The sequence below is a fragment of the Protobothrops mucrosquamatus genome, unplaced genomic scaffold (genome assembly GCF_001527695.2).
Source record: "Protobothrops mucrosquamatus isolate PMUCROS unplaced genomic scaffold, P.Mucros_1.0 scaffold700, whole genome shotgun sequence".
Taxonomy (NCBI): domain Eukaryota; kingdom Metazoa; phylum Chordata; class Lepidosauria; order Squamata; family Viperidae; genus Protobothrops; species Protobothrops mucrosquamatus.
Window position 1 is genome coordinate 112,408 of NW_015386982.1, and position 20,227 is coordinate 132,634.

The window sequence follows — 20,227 nt, forward strand, 5'->3', positions numbered from 1 at the left end:
TATGCATATTTATAAATACACATGTAGTTTGATATACTTCCTTTATATGTAGATATGTTTTATGTGAAGCATTTCATGCAGATCTAGCTTTATTTACCTGTTGTGGTACACAAACATTCTTAATGTCATGCAGCAAATGTAGACTTTTTATAGCAAATAAGGAATTGACATTATAAGTTGCAGCTTTTCAGGGATGCAGACAATTAGGTCACCTGAAAGAGCAAGATGGCAAATTTGAAGAAATGGTAAGAAATTGCCCCAATGTCATTTTTGTACTATATGCCAACAACCCTAAAATTTTGTACAATGTAAAGCAGACAGCTTCTAAAGTTCAAGCAAAATTCATCATGTTCATGGGAAATAGTTTTTAAGAAGGATGCATTATCAAATAAATAAACGCACAACTTCTGTTTGTTAAATAGGAAGGGGAAAACATTTCATTCAACATATCACTTGTTAAAAGGTTTCCTTTAGAGCAGTCTTTCTCAACCTTGGCAATCTGAACTTGTGTGGACTTCAACTCCCAGGATTCCCAAGCCAGCCATACTGATTGGGGAATTCTGGGAGTTGAAATCCATATATCTTCAAGTCTCCAAGATTGAGAAGCACTGCTTTAGAGCCTTGTCATAACAAATGCATTTTTCTCAGTCAGCCCTACTTATGGGTAAGCTATCTACCTTGATATTGCACTGACATTAAACAATATGTAACACACATACTTGTTTAATAGGTTTATTATTTTTGAAGATTTTACAATTACATTTCATCAACTGATACAACAAAACATATCTGGCTATTTTAAGAGGTCTTTTGGAGATTGGCACATGGTGGTTCCATTTAGTCCTTATATACATTGATGCTTAAATGCTAAATAGCATATTGGGTATTTAGTCAAGCAGGCTTCTTTGTACATCCTGATCACTAGCAATTCTTCACACAGCAGCTTATTGTCAAGTCCTTTAATTATAGAAATAAGAATGGTGGTAGAGAAGAAGAGCTTTTTTTATGTCTGACCTTGAAATGGAAAGAGATTCTGTTATATTACATAGCCCAAGAAATATTAGCAGTATGTTCCTTGGCTTTCATTCGTAAAACTGCAATACTGGAAGATCTCCGTTCAAATTCTGGCTTGGTTTCAAATGCATGTCCATTAGTTCCAGAAAGTAAAGAGTCAGTAAAGAAGTTATTAAGGGGAACATGGCTGAACTGGCTCTGATGATTTGAAAAGCCAGAGTACCCAGAATCTGTCCGAGGAGAATGGGAATAAGGGGTCATACAAGAGGAAGTATCCCGTGGAAGCATGCAGGAAGTCACCGAACTGCTAGCTGCATTTCCTGCCCACAAATTATTCTGAATCTGGAACATATAAACAAGACAAGATTAAATGTATATTTTAAACATCTTTTTTTCCTCTAGTTTCATTTTTCATTGAACCTATTGTTAATACAGCTGGCAATAGGATAATATTAAGTTTATGCAAATGCAAAATAGAAATTCAAATGAGAAGTGTAATTTTCTGAAGCAGTTGACAAAGTAACAAAGCTGATCTTAGGTATTCTGCCTTTAGCTAGAGAACTGGGTATCATTTGCTGACTTGCCTCAGACTAGAAAATACCTTTGGCCACATTTGGTCACAACCATCTTGCCCAAAGTAAAATTCAACAGCGATGAAATACTTGGTAGCCATTCATGGAATGTAGAAGCACTTGTTTTATTACACCTAAGATCAGGGCCTGTATTTTCTGAGGAAATCATTATTTTGCTTATAGTCCCTTCACAATAGATTGAGGTATAGTTTTAACAGAAACTCTCAGTCAATGTCATGAATAACTTGGTGCTACATTTTTGCAGGAAGATTGAGATAACAACAGGGTGATTCTCCTGCAGCAATACATGCATATAATGAAATGTTTTCTGGGCAAGTCTGGTTTATAAATCTGACATATATTAGTAATGAAAAAAAATGAAAAAGAAGGAAACCTAGAACTAAATTTCATAACCTCTGCATTTCATTTTAACCTTGAAAATAAAGTTGTATCTAGTATATTTAGAATCTTTTATTTATTTTGGTAACTGTTCAGAAAGATTGATATATTTATTTCCTACTGATAGGACAGCTCAGTGATGTCTTCTGAAATTTTTCATTGGCCACAGGAAGATGCATAAATTTGAGAGGGCCCCCCCTCTCATGTGGCTGCCACATAGTCCAAACAGATCTGGATCGACATAATGGCCTGAAAGCCAACAGTTATTGTTGGTAGTGCCTTTGGGTAAGATAAGTGTCATTCTCAAAAATCTTTTGGAAAATTTCTTCTCTCCCTGGAGAAATGCAGTCAATGATCACTTAATTCTTCTGTTCATGGAAAGTGTGAAAGATTTGTAGTAGATGTTTGTTCCTTAGTTTGAAATTAGCTATGTATACAGCAGCAACATGTACAACTACTCTGAAAAATCACTGCAGAAATGGAAGCAAGCTATAAAACTAAACATCAGTATATAGGAAGAGTTTAACCCTGTCCTCTAACCTTGGATCTGGACCAAAGAAAGAATCAGAATATCAACTACTATTGTTTGAAAACAAAAGGATAGATTCATTTCAGCTGCAGTGGGGAAATAGTGCCTTGCCTTGAAACCTTTATTTATGGAGATATTGTCAAACAATTGCAAGCTGAAGCCAAAGTAACTGAGGAAAAGCCAATTTTTTGTCATCCTAATCTTCGCTATCAAATTCTCAAGTGACTAAATCAAAAAAATGGAAATAGGATTGCATTCTGTTTGAGAATGTCATTTACACAAATAAAACTGTATATGCACAAGACCTGTAGGAATAAATAGAAAAGCTCAGCAAGTGATTGTACATATACATATGGTTGCACATTTGCTGATGTCTGAGGTATATTTCTATTCTCTTTTCTGATTGATTCACAGCATCATTTGAAAGGCAAGAATGAGAATACAAAGTGCTCCTTACTCACATGGTTCTTAGCATCCTTCCCTTTTTCCATATATTCCATTCCTCAAAAATCCTCTTGTACAGATGTTCCAACATCCAATGGAGCACTTCTGGAATGTCAGAGAAGTCATACTGGCATTCCTTATGTCTAGCAAGGACCACTTTTATGGTTGCTAAGAAGTCACCATATCATCTCACAAAAACAACTTACTAACCCATGGTTGGGCCACATTTAGGATTATATTAATGTGGCAGAAAATCTGCTGCCCCATTTGCCCCATGGATGTCACACAAACCAAGCATTCCCATCCCAGACCCACTCATATCTGTCCATACATCCCCAAAGGTCAAATACTGCCAACTGTGGTGTTTATTTGCTGGACATATTGAAATCAAAGTAGAACCACAAACTCTTTTGCTGTTAATATATTTTAGGACATTAATAATATTTACAGTAATTAAATTCATAAAGTTATGGTTCCAAATAGCTCAAAAAATCTAGAAAAGCCTAAACCTTCATCCTTTTAAGGGGGAAAAAGACATAACATTCAGCCACTACTAGGTTTCAATTAATATTGTTAGAAATAAATACATAACAATCCACATGGCAACTGTTATGTCAATAATTATCTTAGACTTTCAATAAACAAATAATTAATATCAGTATATTGTATATAAACAATCAAAATTGGGTTAGCCTTTTCAAAATACTGGCACAGAAAAAAAAACCACAAGAACCTTGTTTGCAACACCCAGTTCTAATTAAACCATGCAAACCAATTTCCATGCATATGGCTAACAAATTCTAAATAACTACGTTCCTTTTTGCTTTAGCATAGCTAGTAAATTTCAGCTTAGAATGCCATCCAAACTTTCTTAACATCTAATGGATTTGGGTTTTACCATTTGCCATTTGATCTCACATTTTATCAAGGTGGGTATCTGAACTCCCGAAGATTAAAAGGATGTTAAAAACACATGGAAACAGACAAAAACTGAATTAATGGCTGATTTATATGACAAAAACAGAGTCTGTCTTATTCAAATCAAAGAAGTCAATTTATTCATTTCAGTAAAATGTGTCAACTTCACCAACCATAGCGAATACTATTGAATCTTTCCATCTCTGTGCATATAATAATCTAACCACAATAATTATATATTGAAATAATCTTCCATGACTTCTCTTAACTGGTTATCCATTAACACCAAAAAAAAACAACATTCTGGCTTCAACTGAATATTGACTCGCTATTTATCATTAAAATATTCTGTATCAAAATATGTATTTGAATCCATTTTTATATGTCTATCAAGTATGATAAAATGTCCTTTCATGTTGTTCACATTTCCAACATACATTTGAATTGCATTTCATATAATTTCTCTGGTGTCATGTACCAACAATACTTTTTTATATAAAAAATGTCTTTGAGATGATAACACAATATAAATTTCAACCCTTTTAACCACAGTTAGAAAAAGCCATGGAAGAGTATCTCTATATATGATTACTTTTGCAAGATTATTATATGCACAGAGATAGAAAGATTTGACACATCCCATTATGGAGGAATGGTTGGTGAAACTGACAGATTTTGCTGAATTCCTTTGATTAGAGAAAACATACTATATTTATTGATGACTGACTCTTATGGACTTTTACATAAAAATGAAAAATGTGAACTTGTGGTTTATGGTTTTGATGATTACATAGGACTATAGAAAGTAGAATAATATGATGTAACTTTAGAGATAGAGGCTAAAACATATTTGTATTTATAGCTACCATGAAGAATATCTGTTGCTACTTCTTCATCACTTTTTTATTTATTTTTATTTTTCTTCAACTTTTTCCTTTTTTGTAATTTTTGCTTTTTCTTTGATTTCTTTTTCTTTATTCCTCCTTACATTATATTAATGTATCATAGTTTTTATCTTCTTGTTTAAAGTTTATGTATACAGAGTCTGTAATCCTTCTAGCAACACATGATTTAAGAGCAAATGGCAAATGTTTTCCATGTTTTATTGCAAAATGGTTGTACGTTATCATTTTAATTTGCTGTGAAAGTTGAAAATTTAACCACAAACTTTATGTCAGACAAATACATTAAAAATATATAAAGCTGGCAAGCAACTGTGAAAAGTTTTCTTAGTGGAGAGAATATAAAGTGGATAATATGAACACAACACAACACTTACTGCTTGGCTCATGAATTTAGTTGAACTTTAAAAGTTATGGTACTGTGAGTTTTATTTCTTCTACTTTTTTAAGTAAAAGAGTACGTGCTGAAGACTCATTACTTAGCAAGCTATATAGTGTAAGTATCATAAAACTAAATCCTAAACCTAAAATTTACATTGGAATTCAGAATAAATAAAACTACTACTTTACAATAAGTAGAAAACCTTGGTACATGGGAGGGAAAGAAAACAGTGCTTGAATATAATTATTCTTGTTTAAATTTTCTGTGATCTGTGCAGTATATAAAAGGTAATTCAGGGAGTTTCTGAATAAGCCTACACATAGATCTCACCTCTGGTTTCTGTTACATCACGAACATTTTAAGTTTTTCTCTTGTGGTTAACATGAAATCACCGAAGTATCATTTAGTGTGTTTGTGCATGTATGTGTTTATGTCTGAGTATGTTACATAGGGTCTGTAAGATTCAAACAGTTTAACTCATCTGTGCATCAACTACAATTTTAGCCAATTAATAAGTAAAGATAACTTTAATCTATGGGGCCTGGCAGGAGATATATAATTTGAAGTTATTTTAGCTTTAGCATGTTACCATGCTACAAAAAATTAAACTAAAGAGTATGACCTCTACAATCTTAAAGAGATACCCTTAAATATGCATTTCTCATTTGTATTTATAACTACTGCAAATGCAGATTATTAATCAATTTCAAATATTATTTAATTATCTGGTAGCCCACTGTACGTGGAGATTCTCAGTCATCCAGGTCATAGTTGTCTCAAAGGTGCTTTTTCAAAAAGGTATCTGGACTGGGTTTTGTTTTTCCATGAGGAAATGTTTCACTTCTCATCCAAGAAGCTCAACTGATGAAACTTCTTGGATGAGAAGTCAAATGTTTTCTTCTTACTCCTCAAGGAAAAAAAGCACCTTTGAGATAGTAGCCCCACTGTTTGCTAGATAGAAATACCAAGCCCTGGCCTCCAAATCATTTCTGGACTCTTAAGCGATGACTCATAGTACCAGCAATGGAAGATGGAAGAACAAGTAATAGGAAAGTGAAATATATAACTACAAGTAATAGACGTCCTACAAACTAAGAGATTCTAGACATATTCCAAGAACTTCAAAGTAAATAGCAGAGGGGAAAAAAGGTATATCATGCCAGCTGATATCAAAATCTATATGAAAAGAACAATAACCATCTTGAGTCTTAATGTTATAGAAAATAAACAGCTATGTGCAATATTGTGTGGCCCAACATACATTAAATTGGGGTGGCATCTAATGTAGTGTTCTGATGGTTAGTTGTCAACTGTACATTGAACTAGTAGATTCGCTTTATTTTTTACAATTTTACAATTTTATGTTTGATGTCCATTAGCTAGATTATAAAAATTGTAAAATAATTATAAACAACCTAACCATAAAAATAAACCTCAGCAATTTATCACTGAATATCAATATATGTTGCTTAGTCAAATTACCATTCCCATGTTATACTGATAATGAAAAAAGGTTAGAAGGGTATCAGCTTAAAATAGCATAGCTTGGAACTTAAAGCCAAAACCTCAGAATGATGACATTTAAAGCTGTGTGTTAGTCAGATAATTACATCAAATAGGCAATATCAGCATAGACAGTTATACCAAGTTCAATGCAGTCTCCACAACAAATTTAATTAGGCCAATGGGGGCTAGCATTTCCAGGCAGTATCAAAAAAGGCCAATTGATCCAGTCAGCTAACCCAAAAGTTAGTTAGCCCTCAAAGACCCAGTCCTGTTGGAGTTATATTAACTTCACCCAGTCAACTAAATCCCCCATGCTATACATGAAAACTAAATATCACATCTGCCTACACACGGCAAACATTCCTCCAGGTCTTCTGTAACATTAGTGCTAAAGTTATTAGTAATTCCAAGGGGTGTGAAGTGATGGCCTCCTGGCTTCCTTCACATTAGGTGAGAGGATCAAAGCATAAGAGAAAGGCTATAGTAAAAAAATTATTCTACCACATACTTCCCTGATTGAGTGCCCACCAGAAGAGTTGGGCAGGATGACTTGAATTTCTGGGAGATGGAGTAACACACATCTAAAAGACAGGCAAGGCAACTCTACTGCACAAACAAAAGCAATATTTAGATAAGGGGCAGGAGGTAGTCCTCTTTTTCTTTATTCTCATTATGATTATGATTCTGGCTTTCTTCTACATGTGAGTTCGATTGCACTGAAAGATAGTAACTGACCTAATGAGTTCCATGGTCATGGTTACTTTGTTTTCTTAAACATAATTATTATATGTCACAGTACATTCATTCTGTTTTCCCTATCTCTCTCTTGCCATGTAAATAAATCTAAGAAATGGGACTCTCCTACAATCATATATTGAACCATTTCAGGAATCAGGAGAGTAAACCATGGCACCCTAGAATACATGATATTAAACTTGCAGTGCTGGTTTGTAGAAACATAGGTGTGTTCTTATTGTCCATATGAATCCTTTATTCCGTGCCACACATAGCCAACCTGTATTGTATACAAGTTTGAGTATTTTTTTAAAAAAAGAAAGGAGGATTCTAGCAGTTTTCTTTTTCAGAAACAGCAGTTATTTAAGTCTTTCCTTTGGAGGAAAAAGTGCAAAACAAGAGAAGACATGCATTATTTTTCACAAAGTTAACAATTTTTTTCTCAATATAAATTAGCCCATCTTTACCCTTAGTTTTTGCAAAATGCTACAAAAAGGGACTGTCTTTCAGAGCAAGAACCTGATAATTTGGAATTGTGTGCCTTGCTATATTATATTGTTTGTCTATCACCATTACCAGGGAGAGATCCTTGTATCACCCCAATTACCCCATATCCACAACTGGCCCCACTTTAATCATTGTGTCTATGTCTTCCTGTCTTCCTCATCCACTCCCACCATATCTGTTTTCTGGACAACAACTCTGCTCATTATTATATTTAATTTCACTTTCCTTGACTTCTGGCCTGCAATTTTATAGGAACTGGGAATCAAGGTTTAAAACACAAATTTAGTAACCTAAGCAGCAAGGGAATCCAAGTTATTTTTTAAAAATAATTTAGCAACTGATATCAGTTATTTTTAAGTTACTGTTTTTGATTTAATCATAATAATAAACTTGGGTGTGATGAAATTGAATCATAGTTTTTCTTTTTCCTTCTTGATGTGCCAGAAGAACAGAGAGAAAGAAGAGAATTAAAGTTTGGCTTAGCCATATAATAGCTTGTGCCTGTGACTCAAGCATAGGAATGATTATTTAATTAAACAGTGGGATTTACCCTGATCCATTTAGTAATATTATCTTTGTCTATTGCTTCCATCATTTACCAATATGGACTAGCAATACAAGTCCATTTTATATTCATTTTATATGATTTTACAATATGGGAGTATTCAGAATGGGTAGAACACAGCCATGTATGCTACATTTCCCCCATAAAATGCTCTCATCCCGCTTTTTAGAGTCTGAGCAGGAAAATCAACAAGGAATTTATTTTTATTTGCATTTGTTGAATATGAATAGTAAGTAGTAATGTGATATGTAATCATTACTTTACAGGATAAATAGCAATAGCACTTAGACTTATATACCATTCACAGTGCTTTACAGCCCTCTCTAACCGATTTACAGAGTCAGCATATTGCCCCCAATAATCTGGGTCCTCATTTTACCAACCTCAGAAGGATGGAAGGCTGAGTCAACCTTGAGCCCGTAAGACAAACTGCCAAACTGCTGGCAGCCTGGAGTCAGCAGAAGCAGAAGTAGCCTGCAATACTGCATTCTAACCACTGCGCCACCAAATTACTAGATTTGAAAGTGCATTCAACCAGAAGTTAGTAGAAACATTTTTTTTTCTCTTGCTGTAGTAAATCCTGAAAGTGTGGAAGTAAAATAAGGGCCCCTATACCTTTCAGAGAGCTTGTGAAAGAAGTTACCTTTCAGGCATTATTACTAAGTCATTCTACATTTATTTAAAAAGAATATTATCATATATTATTTCTTGATGCTCTTTTAGACTGCCCAACAATTCCTATGGAGCACCCTGATCCAAAGATTATTCAGGAATATGGTAGCTCAATTTTATCATCCAATAATAAGATGGTAAATTTGAGAGGCCACCTCTACTAAGCAGAAAAACAGAATAACAGAGTTGTAAGGGACCTTGGAGGTCTTCTAGTCCAGCCCTCTGCTCAGGCAGGAAATTTCAAACAAATGGTTGTCCAGTGTCTTTTTAAAAACTTCCAGTGTTGGAGCACCCAAAACTTCTGGAGGCAAGTTGTTGATTGTTCTAACTGTCAGGAAATTTCTCCTTAGTTCTAAGTTGTTTCTCTCCTTGATTAGTTTCCATCCATTGTTTCTTGTCCTGCCTTCAGGTGTCCTGCCTTCAGGAGAATAGGTTGACCCCCTCTTCCTTATGGCAGCCCCTTAGTTATTGGAATACTGCTATCTTGTCACCCCTAGTCCTAAGGACCCCTAGTCCTAAAGCTTATCTAAGCCTTAAATAAATTTTTGCTTCCCAAATTTCCAAGAGTATCTTCCTAATAAGACTGCAGTGAAAATTTGGGCATTTCAACATAGTAACCAATTTCCCATATATCAAAATTATCCAAAATGGACTTATCCTGCCAGGTTCCAAACTGACCAGCATTTCCTCTAACTGACAAATAGAGAACCACAGAAATTTGCAGCTTCCCGCCATTTGTTTTTCTGGCAAAGGAGAAAAGAAAAATAGGTCTGACAATAACAATAACAAAAAAAACCTTTACAAACTGATATATAAACATTAGGGAATTCTACAAATTTTGCATCTGCCAGGGCAGCCAAGTGCCATGTAGTCAGGAAGACAAAGCAGGTGAGAATTCTAGTAGGAAACTGAGCTGTACCATCAAGCTCCTGCATCTCAAAATAAAAGTTTTGCAGTTTGAACTGTGCCAAAGAAGATGATGTGGGAAAGCTGGGGCATGGTACAGATATAGTATCAGTGCCAAACTCTTTGTGGAAAGGTCTCCTAATGACCCAAAGACAACTTCATGGATTATATAAATAATTGGAAATTACAATTAAAGCACTCATAATTGCCATTCCCACTTACTAAGTTAAGTATAATGCCAAATAAATATTCTTTAAGGGGAATATCATGCATTCCACTAAGAGTAAAAAGCTGTGGTCAATTAATGTGAATTACTGACTTTTAGAAGGACTGGGAGCTTTTGTAATTACATACAACAAAACAACATTTAGTCAAATACCATAATATTGACCATGTTGTTGTTGTTAATTGCAAAGTCATGTCCGACCCATTGCGACCCGGTGGACAACGTTCCTCCAGGTCTTCCTGTCCTCTACCATCATTTAAGTTCACGCCTACTGCTTCAGTGACTCCATCCATCCACCTCATTCTCTGTCGTCCCCTTCTTCTATTGCCCTCAATCTTTCCCAGCATATGCAGTATTTAACTGGAATATAGGATATAACCCTGATTGTTACTAATGGAAGTTATCCATGTATGCTCATAAAGGGCTCTGATGTGAAATTAAAATGCACATTTAACAAAGAGCATGTGTATATTTATAAATGTCCTCACATCCTTGGCTCACAAAGTAGAATCATATATTTTTACATATTCTCATTGTGAGGAAGATTGCAATAGATGGAACACATTTCCTCCAATAGACTATCTCACCATTTTATGATTACGTAAGGTCAACTAGACTGCTAATAGCAGTGAATTCTCTACTTATGTTAGTTCTTGCTATTTTGATTGGAAAATAGAAGACTAATCATTTGCTACTTTCATAGGTTTCATACATCTCAGTACTGCCTGTTTGAAGGAGAATAAGAGAACAATAATTTCTGAAAATAATTTCTCCCCACTGAGATCTAGTTTTCAGCAAATATTACAATGCAATATCATGCACTGATTAAATGTATCCCATTTTTTTCTCACAAAAGCTTGAGGTGGTCCACACATACAGTTGAAGAAGCTTCTTGAATGAGAAATGAAACATCTTCAAAGAAAAACAAGAAAGTCCAGTTGCCTCTTGAGAAAGCAACTTTGGGACACACATACAGTAGTTCTCTCTTCAACTATTGGTTATGGTAAGGAATAATGGCTGGCTAGAAACCATCCAGCATCTACTTGAGGAAGTAGGAATCTGACCCCAGTTCTGTGATACTGTACTCCGATGGATGGACCATTTGAAGACCTGAAAGACCAGGTGGGAGACAGATCATCATGAAAAAAATATACCTATGGGGTCACTAAGAATCAGAACAGATTTGATAGCACATATTCTATCGACCAATCTATCTATCTGGGAACTATTGAAAGAAACCATATAAAATGTCAGAGTCCTCATTCTTAGAATTCCTAATAGGAAACTGGAATTATTATCATCATCTCATTCAATACCCAAGTCTTTCAGGAAAATTAATTACATGAAACATAAAAATCAGTACAAACAATAAAAAATAAGTAATCAGGAAAAAAGACAAAATAGTTAATGCAGTCACTTAAAATAATACTTTAAAAAAACAACAGCAAGAAAATGGCTAAGACAAAGACAAGTAACTTCACCTAATATCCAAGATATCCACTAAGTTCCACTGTAAAGCTCTTCTTTGCAACCACTAAGACCAGATTATTTCAGAAAGCCTTTAGCGATCCCCCCCTCCATCATTAAACGATTGCAGGAGCATCTGTGGGGGTGCACAATCTAACCCCTCTCCTTTTAAACATATGTCAATCACAGAGTACCATCTTGACTTTTTTTCTCATTCAAATTGCAGATGCTCCTTTATAATTGTAATGTTAACAAGAATATATTATATAATAAGATGGAAGTGAACATTATTGTTAGTTGTTTGCTTTTGTACTGTATTATTTATTGCTTTAACATTTCTACTCCATTGGAATGTACACTGTTTAGAGTTATTTATGAATGAAGTAGATTATTAGCCGAAATAAATAAAATACTGAAAGTGGCTCATGACTCATAAATAGTCTTTACTCTATGTGACCATAGGAGATTTCACTCTATATGTTTATTGAAATCATAGGAAGGAAAGAGTTACACATGCATGAATTATCTATATAGTCACTCAGATTTTACAATTCTCCTTTCTAATTCAGAATATGCAAGCATTGATTTCATGCTACAACTTTCACATGCTCCAGTCAGCATAACCAATGATGAGAGATGATACACTCTAGAGAATTGGTAGGCAACATTGTGAGAAAGACTGTAGCAAACAGACATAAGATATTACAAAATCAATCAATTCGATCTCTAACCATACCTAGTCAAGAAGTAAATCTTTGATATCATAAAAACAATATGGGCAATTGTTTTACCTTTTTGCATTGGAATCTCCATTCTAAATAGTTTTACTTGGAAGTTCATCCCATGCTTTTCCTACTTTCAGAGAAATGGAGATACTAAAGTACCTATGTTAGTTTTATTAGGACATAACATTGACCAAGAAAAGCTGTTGTATTAGCATAATTACAGCTGGTTTTATAATATGTGAGAAGATTCTAAATCATCTACAAGACTCCACCAGATTGTCAAAACAGGAAAAAATAGTAGAATTCCCAGACAAAAGGTTAATGCCTGACATTTTGCTAGGAAGCCAGCTTTGGGACTTTGGAAAGAGTTGAAAGAAGTTTTTTTCTGAATATTTCATGCAATATTCCAACAGTTAATTATTTATCTTTGTAAACACTTCAGTTGTTCTGATTAAAATGCTTCCTGACATTTATGGAAGGCAAAAGGGAGAAAAAAAACTCTCCAAAATATATCTGAAGGAAAATAAAATTATACAATTAACAATTCACAGAATGGAATAAAAAGAAAACAGATGGTTGGCTGCATTACTATTTTTATAAAATTCTTGTTCAAGCTGGTTATAGATTGCCAAAAAAACCCTCTCCAAGCATTATCTTATCATGCTACACAAGGGCAGATTTCTTTTAATAATTAACAACTGCATTAAATTGAAAGAGCAAAATCGACAGTAATTTGGTCAAAACATTTTATAATTTTACAAGCTTATGGGTTTTATCTTGACTTCTACTTAAAATATCTTGAAATGCATCATAGCTAAACCACATCTACTGGGAAGCAGACAGCCTGGTGCTGAAACATCTCACAACTGAAGGAACTGCCATCTTTCCCCTGATTGAGGGTTCCCTGGTTAACTCTGCTGCCTGCATCTCTGTTCCAGAAAAGGTTTTCTTGTACTGAGAGTTCTAATTCTTCACTCAGAATGAAATACTTCCAGACAAGTGTTCCACGTGGCACACAAAACCCCCAATTTAGATGCAAATAATGTATGAAATAATGAATTTATTGTATAGCAATTATACAGTAATTTTGCTACTTGATGTGTCTGTGTGTATGTGATAAACAAATACGATTTATATGATTTTGTCTTGCAGAGAAAAGAAACGAAACAATAAATATTCAATATTTAATACCTGGGGGTAGCTATCAGTTCGTGGTAAAACAGATATATCATATGTGGCAGCAAAATGACTTTTGGCTTGTTGGATTTGTCCATAACGTTCTCTCTTTCTCCATTTTGCTCTTCGGTTTTGGAACCAGACCTATGTCAAATAAGAAAATTATTAGATTGTCCAAAAGACCATTTTTGCTGCCCTCCCTCTTAATTGTTTTGCCAGCCCATAGAGCAGTGATAAATTGCTTAAGTCCCAGGATTGCAGCTGACCCCTGAAACTCCTGAATATATCCCAAAGGCACCTTGAAAAATTATGTCCACATCATAAATATTTCTTTGCTCTGCTACACATCTCCATCATTTAATTCATTCAACCAAATACAGCCCTTGGTCCAAAGCACTGAGGAGAAACATGGCCAAAGGTCACTTCTTGACTTATGATTTAATAGGTCATCTTTAAATTTAGAGCACTTTGTGGATAAGAAATTATCCTTTACTCTGTTTTGGATTTTAATGAAATCCTAGAACCTAACAGTGTTCTGATCTCGATAGGTACAATCATAAGGTGTTCCTAAGACATGCAATGAAAGAGTTTCTGGCAGACAGAGGAAGGACTTCTTAATGGAGATCTTTTATGAAGACAGAATAAAAAAACACAAGGATGGCTGAACTGTGGTCCAAGTCTAAATCCATAAAATTCCTTTTTATAGACTAATGCAGTTTGATAACCAATAACTTTTAGGTTCCATGTAGCTTTTAGTTTAATATCATGCTACCTTCAGGATAATTTCAAAAGTCCTTTTCAAATAATCAGGCTGGAATTCAGACAGGAAAGGTTTCCATTACAAACATCATCTTTTTGAATGTTTGATAAAATGTGGGCAAACTGAAGATTTGTGAAAACATTGCATCGAACAAGTCTATTGGCACCATTTTTCTAATAGCATTTGCTCAATTTGTGTCTCTGTGTCACATTTTTGTAATGCACTGATGATGTTAGTTTGGTAATGAAACATCTGCAAGAAAACCGCCAGCTTCAGGGAGCAACCAAGGGTCCCACATTTTCATAATTCTCACAATATGTCATGCTTTTTCAGCATTATTAATCAAATGATGATTAGCATTTTAGCAATCCAATGTTTTAATTAAAGTCTGCACAATGATTTTTTTAGATATGATGCTATTACACAGATAGACTACAATATAGTACATACTTTTGACTTTTTCTTCTTCTTTACTTATTTTACCATTTCAAGTGTCAAAGGAGCATATACTGTATATACTACATATAACTTTCATATTCAATGGGAAAGCAAACAATTGTGTGACTCACTTTTTTTTCAATATTCACTTCATTGTGGTGATCTTGAGCCAAATCCATAATATTTTCAAGGTATGCCTATATTTTTAGTAGGCTTTTTGTTGATCTCTGATAACCCATTGCATGACAGCAACAGCCATGCATCAGGTGAGCCTAGAAAAATTACTTCCCTGTTACACTAAGGCATTTTGGTGAATTCTGCAATATAATTCCATGATGTATTCTGAATATCTAAAATAAACAATGTTTCCTAACTTTAAGTCATCATATGTTGTTGCCTACACCTTTCACCATCCCAGACATCAAGCCAATGTAAAGAGATTTTGTCATGTAAAAGACCTCATGATTAAGTTCCCATAATATGTTCTCTGGAGAAGTGGAGTAGGGAATTTTCATAGCCTTCAGCAAAATAGAATTACAAATATACCCATAAGAATATGACCCTACAACTGATAGACTTCCAATATCTGAGAATATTTGTTCTGCACAATCATTTGTAACCTAAATCTCTACCATTTTCAAGCATTTTTATTTTAAATATGCTAAATATGGCAAGCAAAATAAAAAATGCAGGATCCAATCTGGATCAGTCACCGGGACCAGAGGTTTAGTCTTCTGAACTTTCAGACTCATACTGGAGCCCCCATCCTCGGGGAACTTCTCTCTACTGGAATGTGTACTTTGGACTATTCTATGTATAGTATTTATGTATACATACTAGTAAAGCCCTAGTAAGACCACATCTGGAATACTGCAGCCAATTTTGGTCGACATATCACAAAAAAGATGTTGAGAGTTTGGAAAAAATTCAGAGAAGAGCAACTAAGATGATTAAAGGCCTGAAGACTAAAACATACGAAGAACGGCTACGGGACTTGGGTTTGGCTAGTCTAAAGAATAGAAGAAAGAGGGGAGACATGATAGCAGTATTTGAGGGGCTGTCACAAAAAAGAGGGGGTCACGTTATTCCCCAAAGCACCAGAGAGCAGGACAAGAAACAATGATTGGAAACTGATCAAAGAGAGAAGCAACCTGGAATTGAGGAGAAACTTCTTGATAGTGAGGACAATCAACCAGTAGAACAGCTTGCCTCCAGAAATTGTGGGCGCTCCATCACTGGAGGTTTTTAAGAAGAGACTAGACAGTCACTTATCTGAAATGTTATAGGGTCTCCTGCTTGAGTGGGGGGGGGGCTGAATTAAAGGCCTCCAAGGTCCCTTCCAGCTCTATTCTATTCTATTCTATTCTATTCTATTCTATTCTATTCTATTCTATTCTATTCTATTCTATTCTATTCTATTCTATTCTAGTATTTAGAAGGATTTGGCAGCACAAGGAAACAACAGCCAACAACTTATTAGCTGGCCATCAGCATGCCAATTAACCAATAAGAAGCCACACCTAACCAGGGACCACATAAATACTGAGAATAGAATAGTCCAAAGCACACATTCCGGTAGAGAAGAGTTCCCTGAAGATGGGCTCCAGCACAAGTCTGAAAGCTCAGAAGACTAAACCTCTGGTCCTGGTGACCGACCCAGATTGGATCCTGCAACATTATCCCGGGACACGTATATTTGCCTTCATTCATGAAAATCAAAAATACCAATTAACATTTAAACCAATGTTTTTCAGATGTGACCATTTTAAGATATGTGAAGAAGTCCACAAAACCTAAAATTGTCAAGTTTGAGAAGCACTGATTAAACTAAGGACATAGAGGATATATTTTTGGTCAAGTGGTCTGTTATAAAATAACAGAGGCAAACTAGTGAGGTTGTTCCACCATCTTTAAGAATGCTTGTGGATTGGATAAGGGTTTCAGAAGCAGTCTTGAAAATAAAGATGATGCTAGAGAGTATTTTACACTATCCAGCTTCAATTTTTAAAACAATTGAATTTTTTTTTAAAATAAATAAAATAAAGTCAGGCAAGGCAAGGAGCCCAATGGCACTAGCAAGTCTCCATAAACACACTAGTGAAGAAGACCCTACATCGTCTGCTCGTGGTCTGAAACATTAGCCCAATCAAAACATTGTGCTTGGGAATATATCATTTAAAATATTGTTCCTTAAGTAAAAGGCATTTGTAAAAGCAAACTTTACAACAAAACTCTATGTGCACCAAAAGGCAACCAGAAAATGGAGTTACTGTACATGACAGAAAAGTCTATCCCTTGAAAGGAAAAGGCAAAGAAAGAGAGCATGGGAAGAGAGCAAGACACCTCAAATGGAGTAAAGATCTCTCTCTCTCTCTCTCTCTCTCTCTCTCTCTCTCTCTCTCTCTCTCTCTCTCTCTCTCTCTCTCTCTCTCTCTCTCTCCCCCCCCCTGCAGGATAAAATTCCTGACCCTACCACAGGGGTGTCAAACTCGCAACGTCACATGATGTGTCGCAACGTATCGCGGCTTTTTTGCCATTGCCAGCAACGGGGTGGGCGCAGTTTCACTATACCGCTGCCCTAGCATCTTCTTTATTTATGCAATCTCATCTGAAGCAATAATAGCAGGCTGTGGTACAAAATGGCAATGGCAGAGAACATCCAAAAAAACTATAGGAAGTTTTAAGGAAATGAGAAATCTTTGCCCATGCCCAAGACATGTCTATTTTCCTTCATGGAGATGTACATTTTTTTACTATGTTTACAAATTTGACCTGGAGGTCACATAAGCAATGTGGGCTGCTTTCCTTCTTTTTATTGGCTATATTTTGATTGCATATGAGTTTTAATATGGGATACTTTTCTATGCATTTTTGAATATATGTGTTTCCCTATTTTCCACATTTTACTTACTGTGACATGGGTGTTCTGATGTTCTTTGGAGGTGGGGGACAAACTGCAATTTTGCATCTGGGACATAATCCCCACTCTTACTTTTATTTAGTACCGTGGACAAATTCTTGTCTCTGGTTTGAATTAGTTAGCTTTCTGGAATTCGGTACTGGCTTCCAAAGAATGGTTTTGTGTTTTGCAATTCAATCCTCACCTTGGTCATTTTCATACAATTCTGTTTTGTTTTGTTTCTTAAAAAAAAAGCCCAATGATTACTAAGAATATCAATAGCTACAGGAGTAGAGAAAAGTTGGGAAACAAAAATAGAAAACTTAAATAAAAAAAAACCCATCTTGAAGAAAAATAATTGGCAAAAACTCTGGACAGAACACAGTGTTTTTGCTATGTTTTACGCAATCCCAATTTTTACCTTCTTCCATGCTGATTCTAAAACCTCGCTGATCCAGTCAATAATTCAGTTACACTAAATAAAAGAAGCACAATATTTTTTGAACCAACTGAAGTTTTCAAAGGCAGCCTACTCAATCAAGCATATTGTAACTAGCTGATATGAAGCAGATGGAATTTATGTTCTTAAGGTTTGCTACTTTTGTGTTCTCCAGTATCCTGTACAAAGGCTTATCTGCAGCTCTCAAAGAAATATAAGCTGGAATATTTGCTTTATTGGAGCTGCTAGACCCAAGTCATAACAGGACTGGAATTTCATGAAAGCTAGTAGCTGTATGTGACCTTCCAAAGTTATTGTTGCAAGATGCATGTTAGCATGGCAAACTACACAAATAATTTATTTCATATTTGTTCCTTTTCAACTGAATGACTGAATATATTCTAGCATTACCAATACTCCATCACATTCATAGTTAGCATTACATAATAAATCTGCTGCGAATAGAACACTCCTTCAGGGCAGTTAAAGATTAGCCAATTAAGAAACAATTAAACCACTTGAAATTATTTTCACCTAATAGCAGAAATAAGGTAACCGCCATGCTGAAACACCAGCATGAGAATTAATCTTCCACAGGCCCTCTTGCAAATTTAATAGAACAATTTTGGAAAGTGCACCCAAACAATCAAAAGGAGAAACATAGCTAATAAATATATCATGATCATGTATAACAATCACTAGTCAATAAAATTTACCCAACTGCATAATCAATTGCAAGGAAGAATTTTTTTTGTTCATAAACCTGTACTGTGTGAGGGATCTGAGAAACATTTTTGTCTCCTCATTGTGTCTACAGTAGGAGCAAATAACTCATAATATTTAATATTTAGGCCCCTGTCACTGTAAAGGACTTGACCCTCTCCTTAGGCTGGGAGCCAGTTACTCCACTGACATGCAACAGAAAAAGAAAACCACTTCAATAAATTAGATTCAGGCAGACTCTTTCAGCATGGAAGCAGGATGAAACTTAAATTGGATCTTGATGAAATACTGACCAAATGAGATGTGCAGTACATATATTCAGCCAATCATTTGGTTAATTTAAATCAAACAATTTGCTTGAATTTTAGGAAGGAACTTATGGGGGAAGAAACCCACATTTTTTAACCCTGACACTCCCCCAAAATGTTTCTGTTTACATCGATTTACTCAAAACCGACTCTTGGCAAAGATAAAGTAACCATTGCCTATACAAAATGAAGCAACAATCTGCTGCTTGTTATCCCTGCCTAACCAGATGCCGGTCTCTAATGATGTAAGGCCTTTGAAAATTGCTTAATATCATGATGGAATATTGTTGCCGCTCAGTGGAATTATGATCCCCATTCTCTTACACTGGCCTTTTTCAATAGACTGATCAGAGATGCAAAAATCTAGGGCATTTACTTCAATAGCACGGAAATCTCTATGTACACAAAGAATAGAATAAACAGTCTCAGAAAAAAAATGAAACCAGCAATTTTGTTCCAAGGAAAGAATATAATATATACAAGCCATAACATCACTCCCTCTCTGGCTCTGCCACTCTTTTATCTGTCCATAATGACTTAGGAAGCCTTAGCAAAGCAGCTGCCTTCTGAATTAGACCAAATCTCGCTATTCCTTCAAATAGTAAAATATGGCAATGCATGAACGGTACAGCAGTTTCTTCAAATGCAAAAGCAAAACCATAATCTGTAATTCTGAAAATTGTGGCCAGCAAATTTTGACTTAGATACATAGTTTTCAAAAATATTTGTTATTGACACTATTTTTTTTTAATTTGAGAAATAAGATGCTTTCAGTGTTAAATAACTACTAAATATTCTGGATTTAGTAGGATTAAGAAAGTATAGTTTTAGCTTGCTTAAATAAGACAGTATTTAATTATACAACCAGGAGACTGTGACTTTTAGGCCTGCCTGAGGAATAAAAGCCATCTGAGTGACTTTGTGCCAGTCACCCTCTCTCAGTCCAACCCACCTCCCAGGGTTGTTATTGTAGGGAAAATAGGAGGGGGCAGGAATATTATGTATATTCACTCCC

The 20,227-nt window shown here is 35.1% G+C and overlaps 1 protein-coding gene across 1 annotated transcript in view; it reads right to left on the minus strand.

Moving 5' to 3' along the window:
• Positions 1–1,041: 1,041 nt before the first annotated feature.
• ALX1 (ALX homeobox 1) overlaps positions 1,042–20,227 on the minus strand; it is a 27,965-nt gene continuing 8,779 nt past the window's right edge. The window contains exons 3-4 of the mRNA XM_015818197.1: positions 13,661–13,789; positions 1,042–1,356 (exon numbers count right to left, since the gene is read on the minus strand). Coding sequence (XP_015673683.1) covers positions 1,042–1,356; positions 13,661–13,789 — 444 coding nt within the window. The remainder of the gene's footprint in view (positions 1,357–13,660; positions 13,790–20,227) is intronic.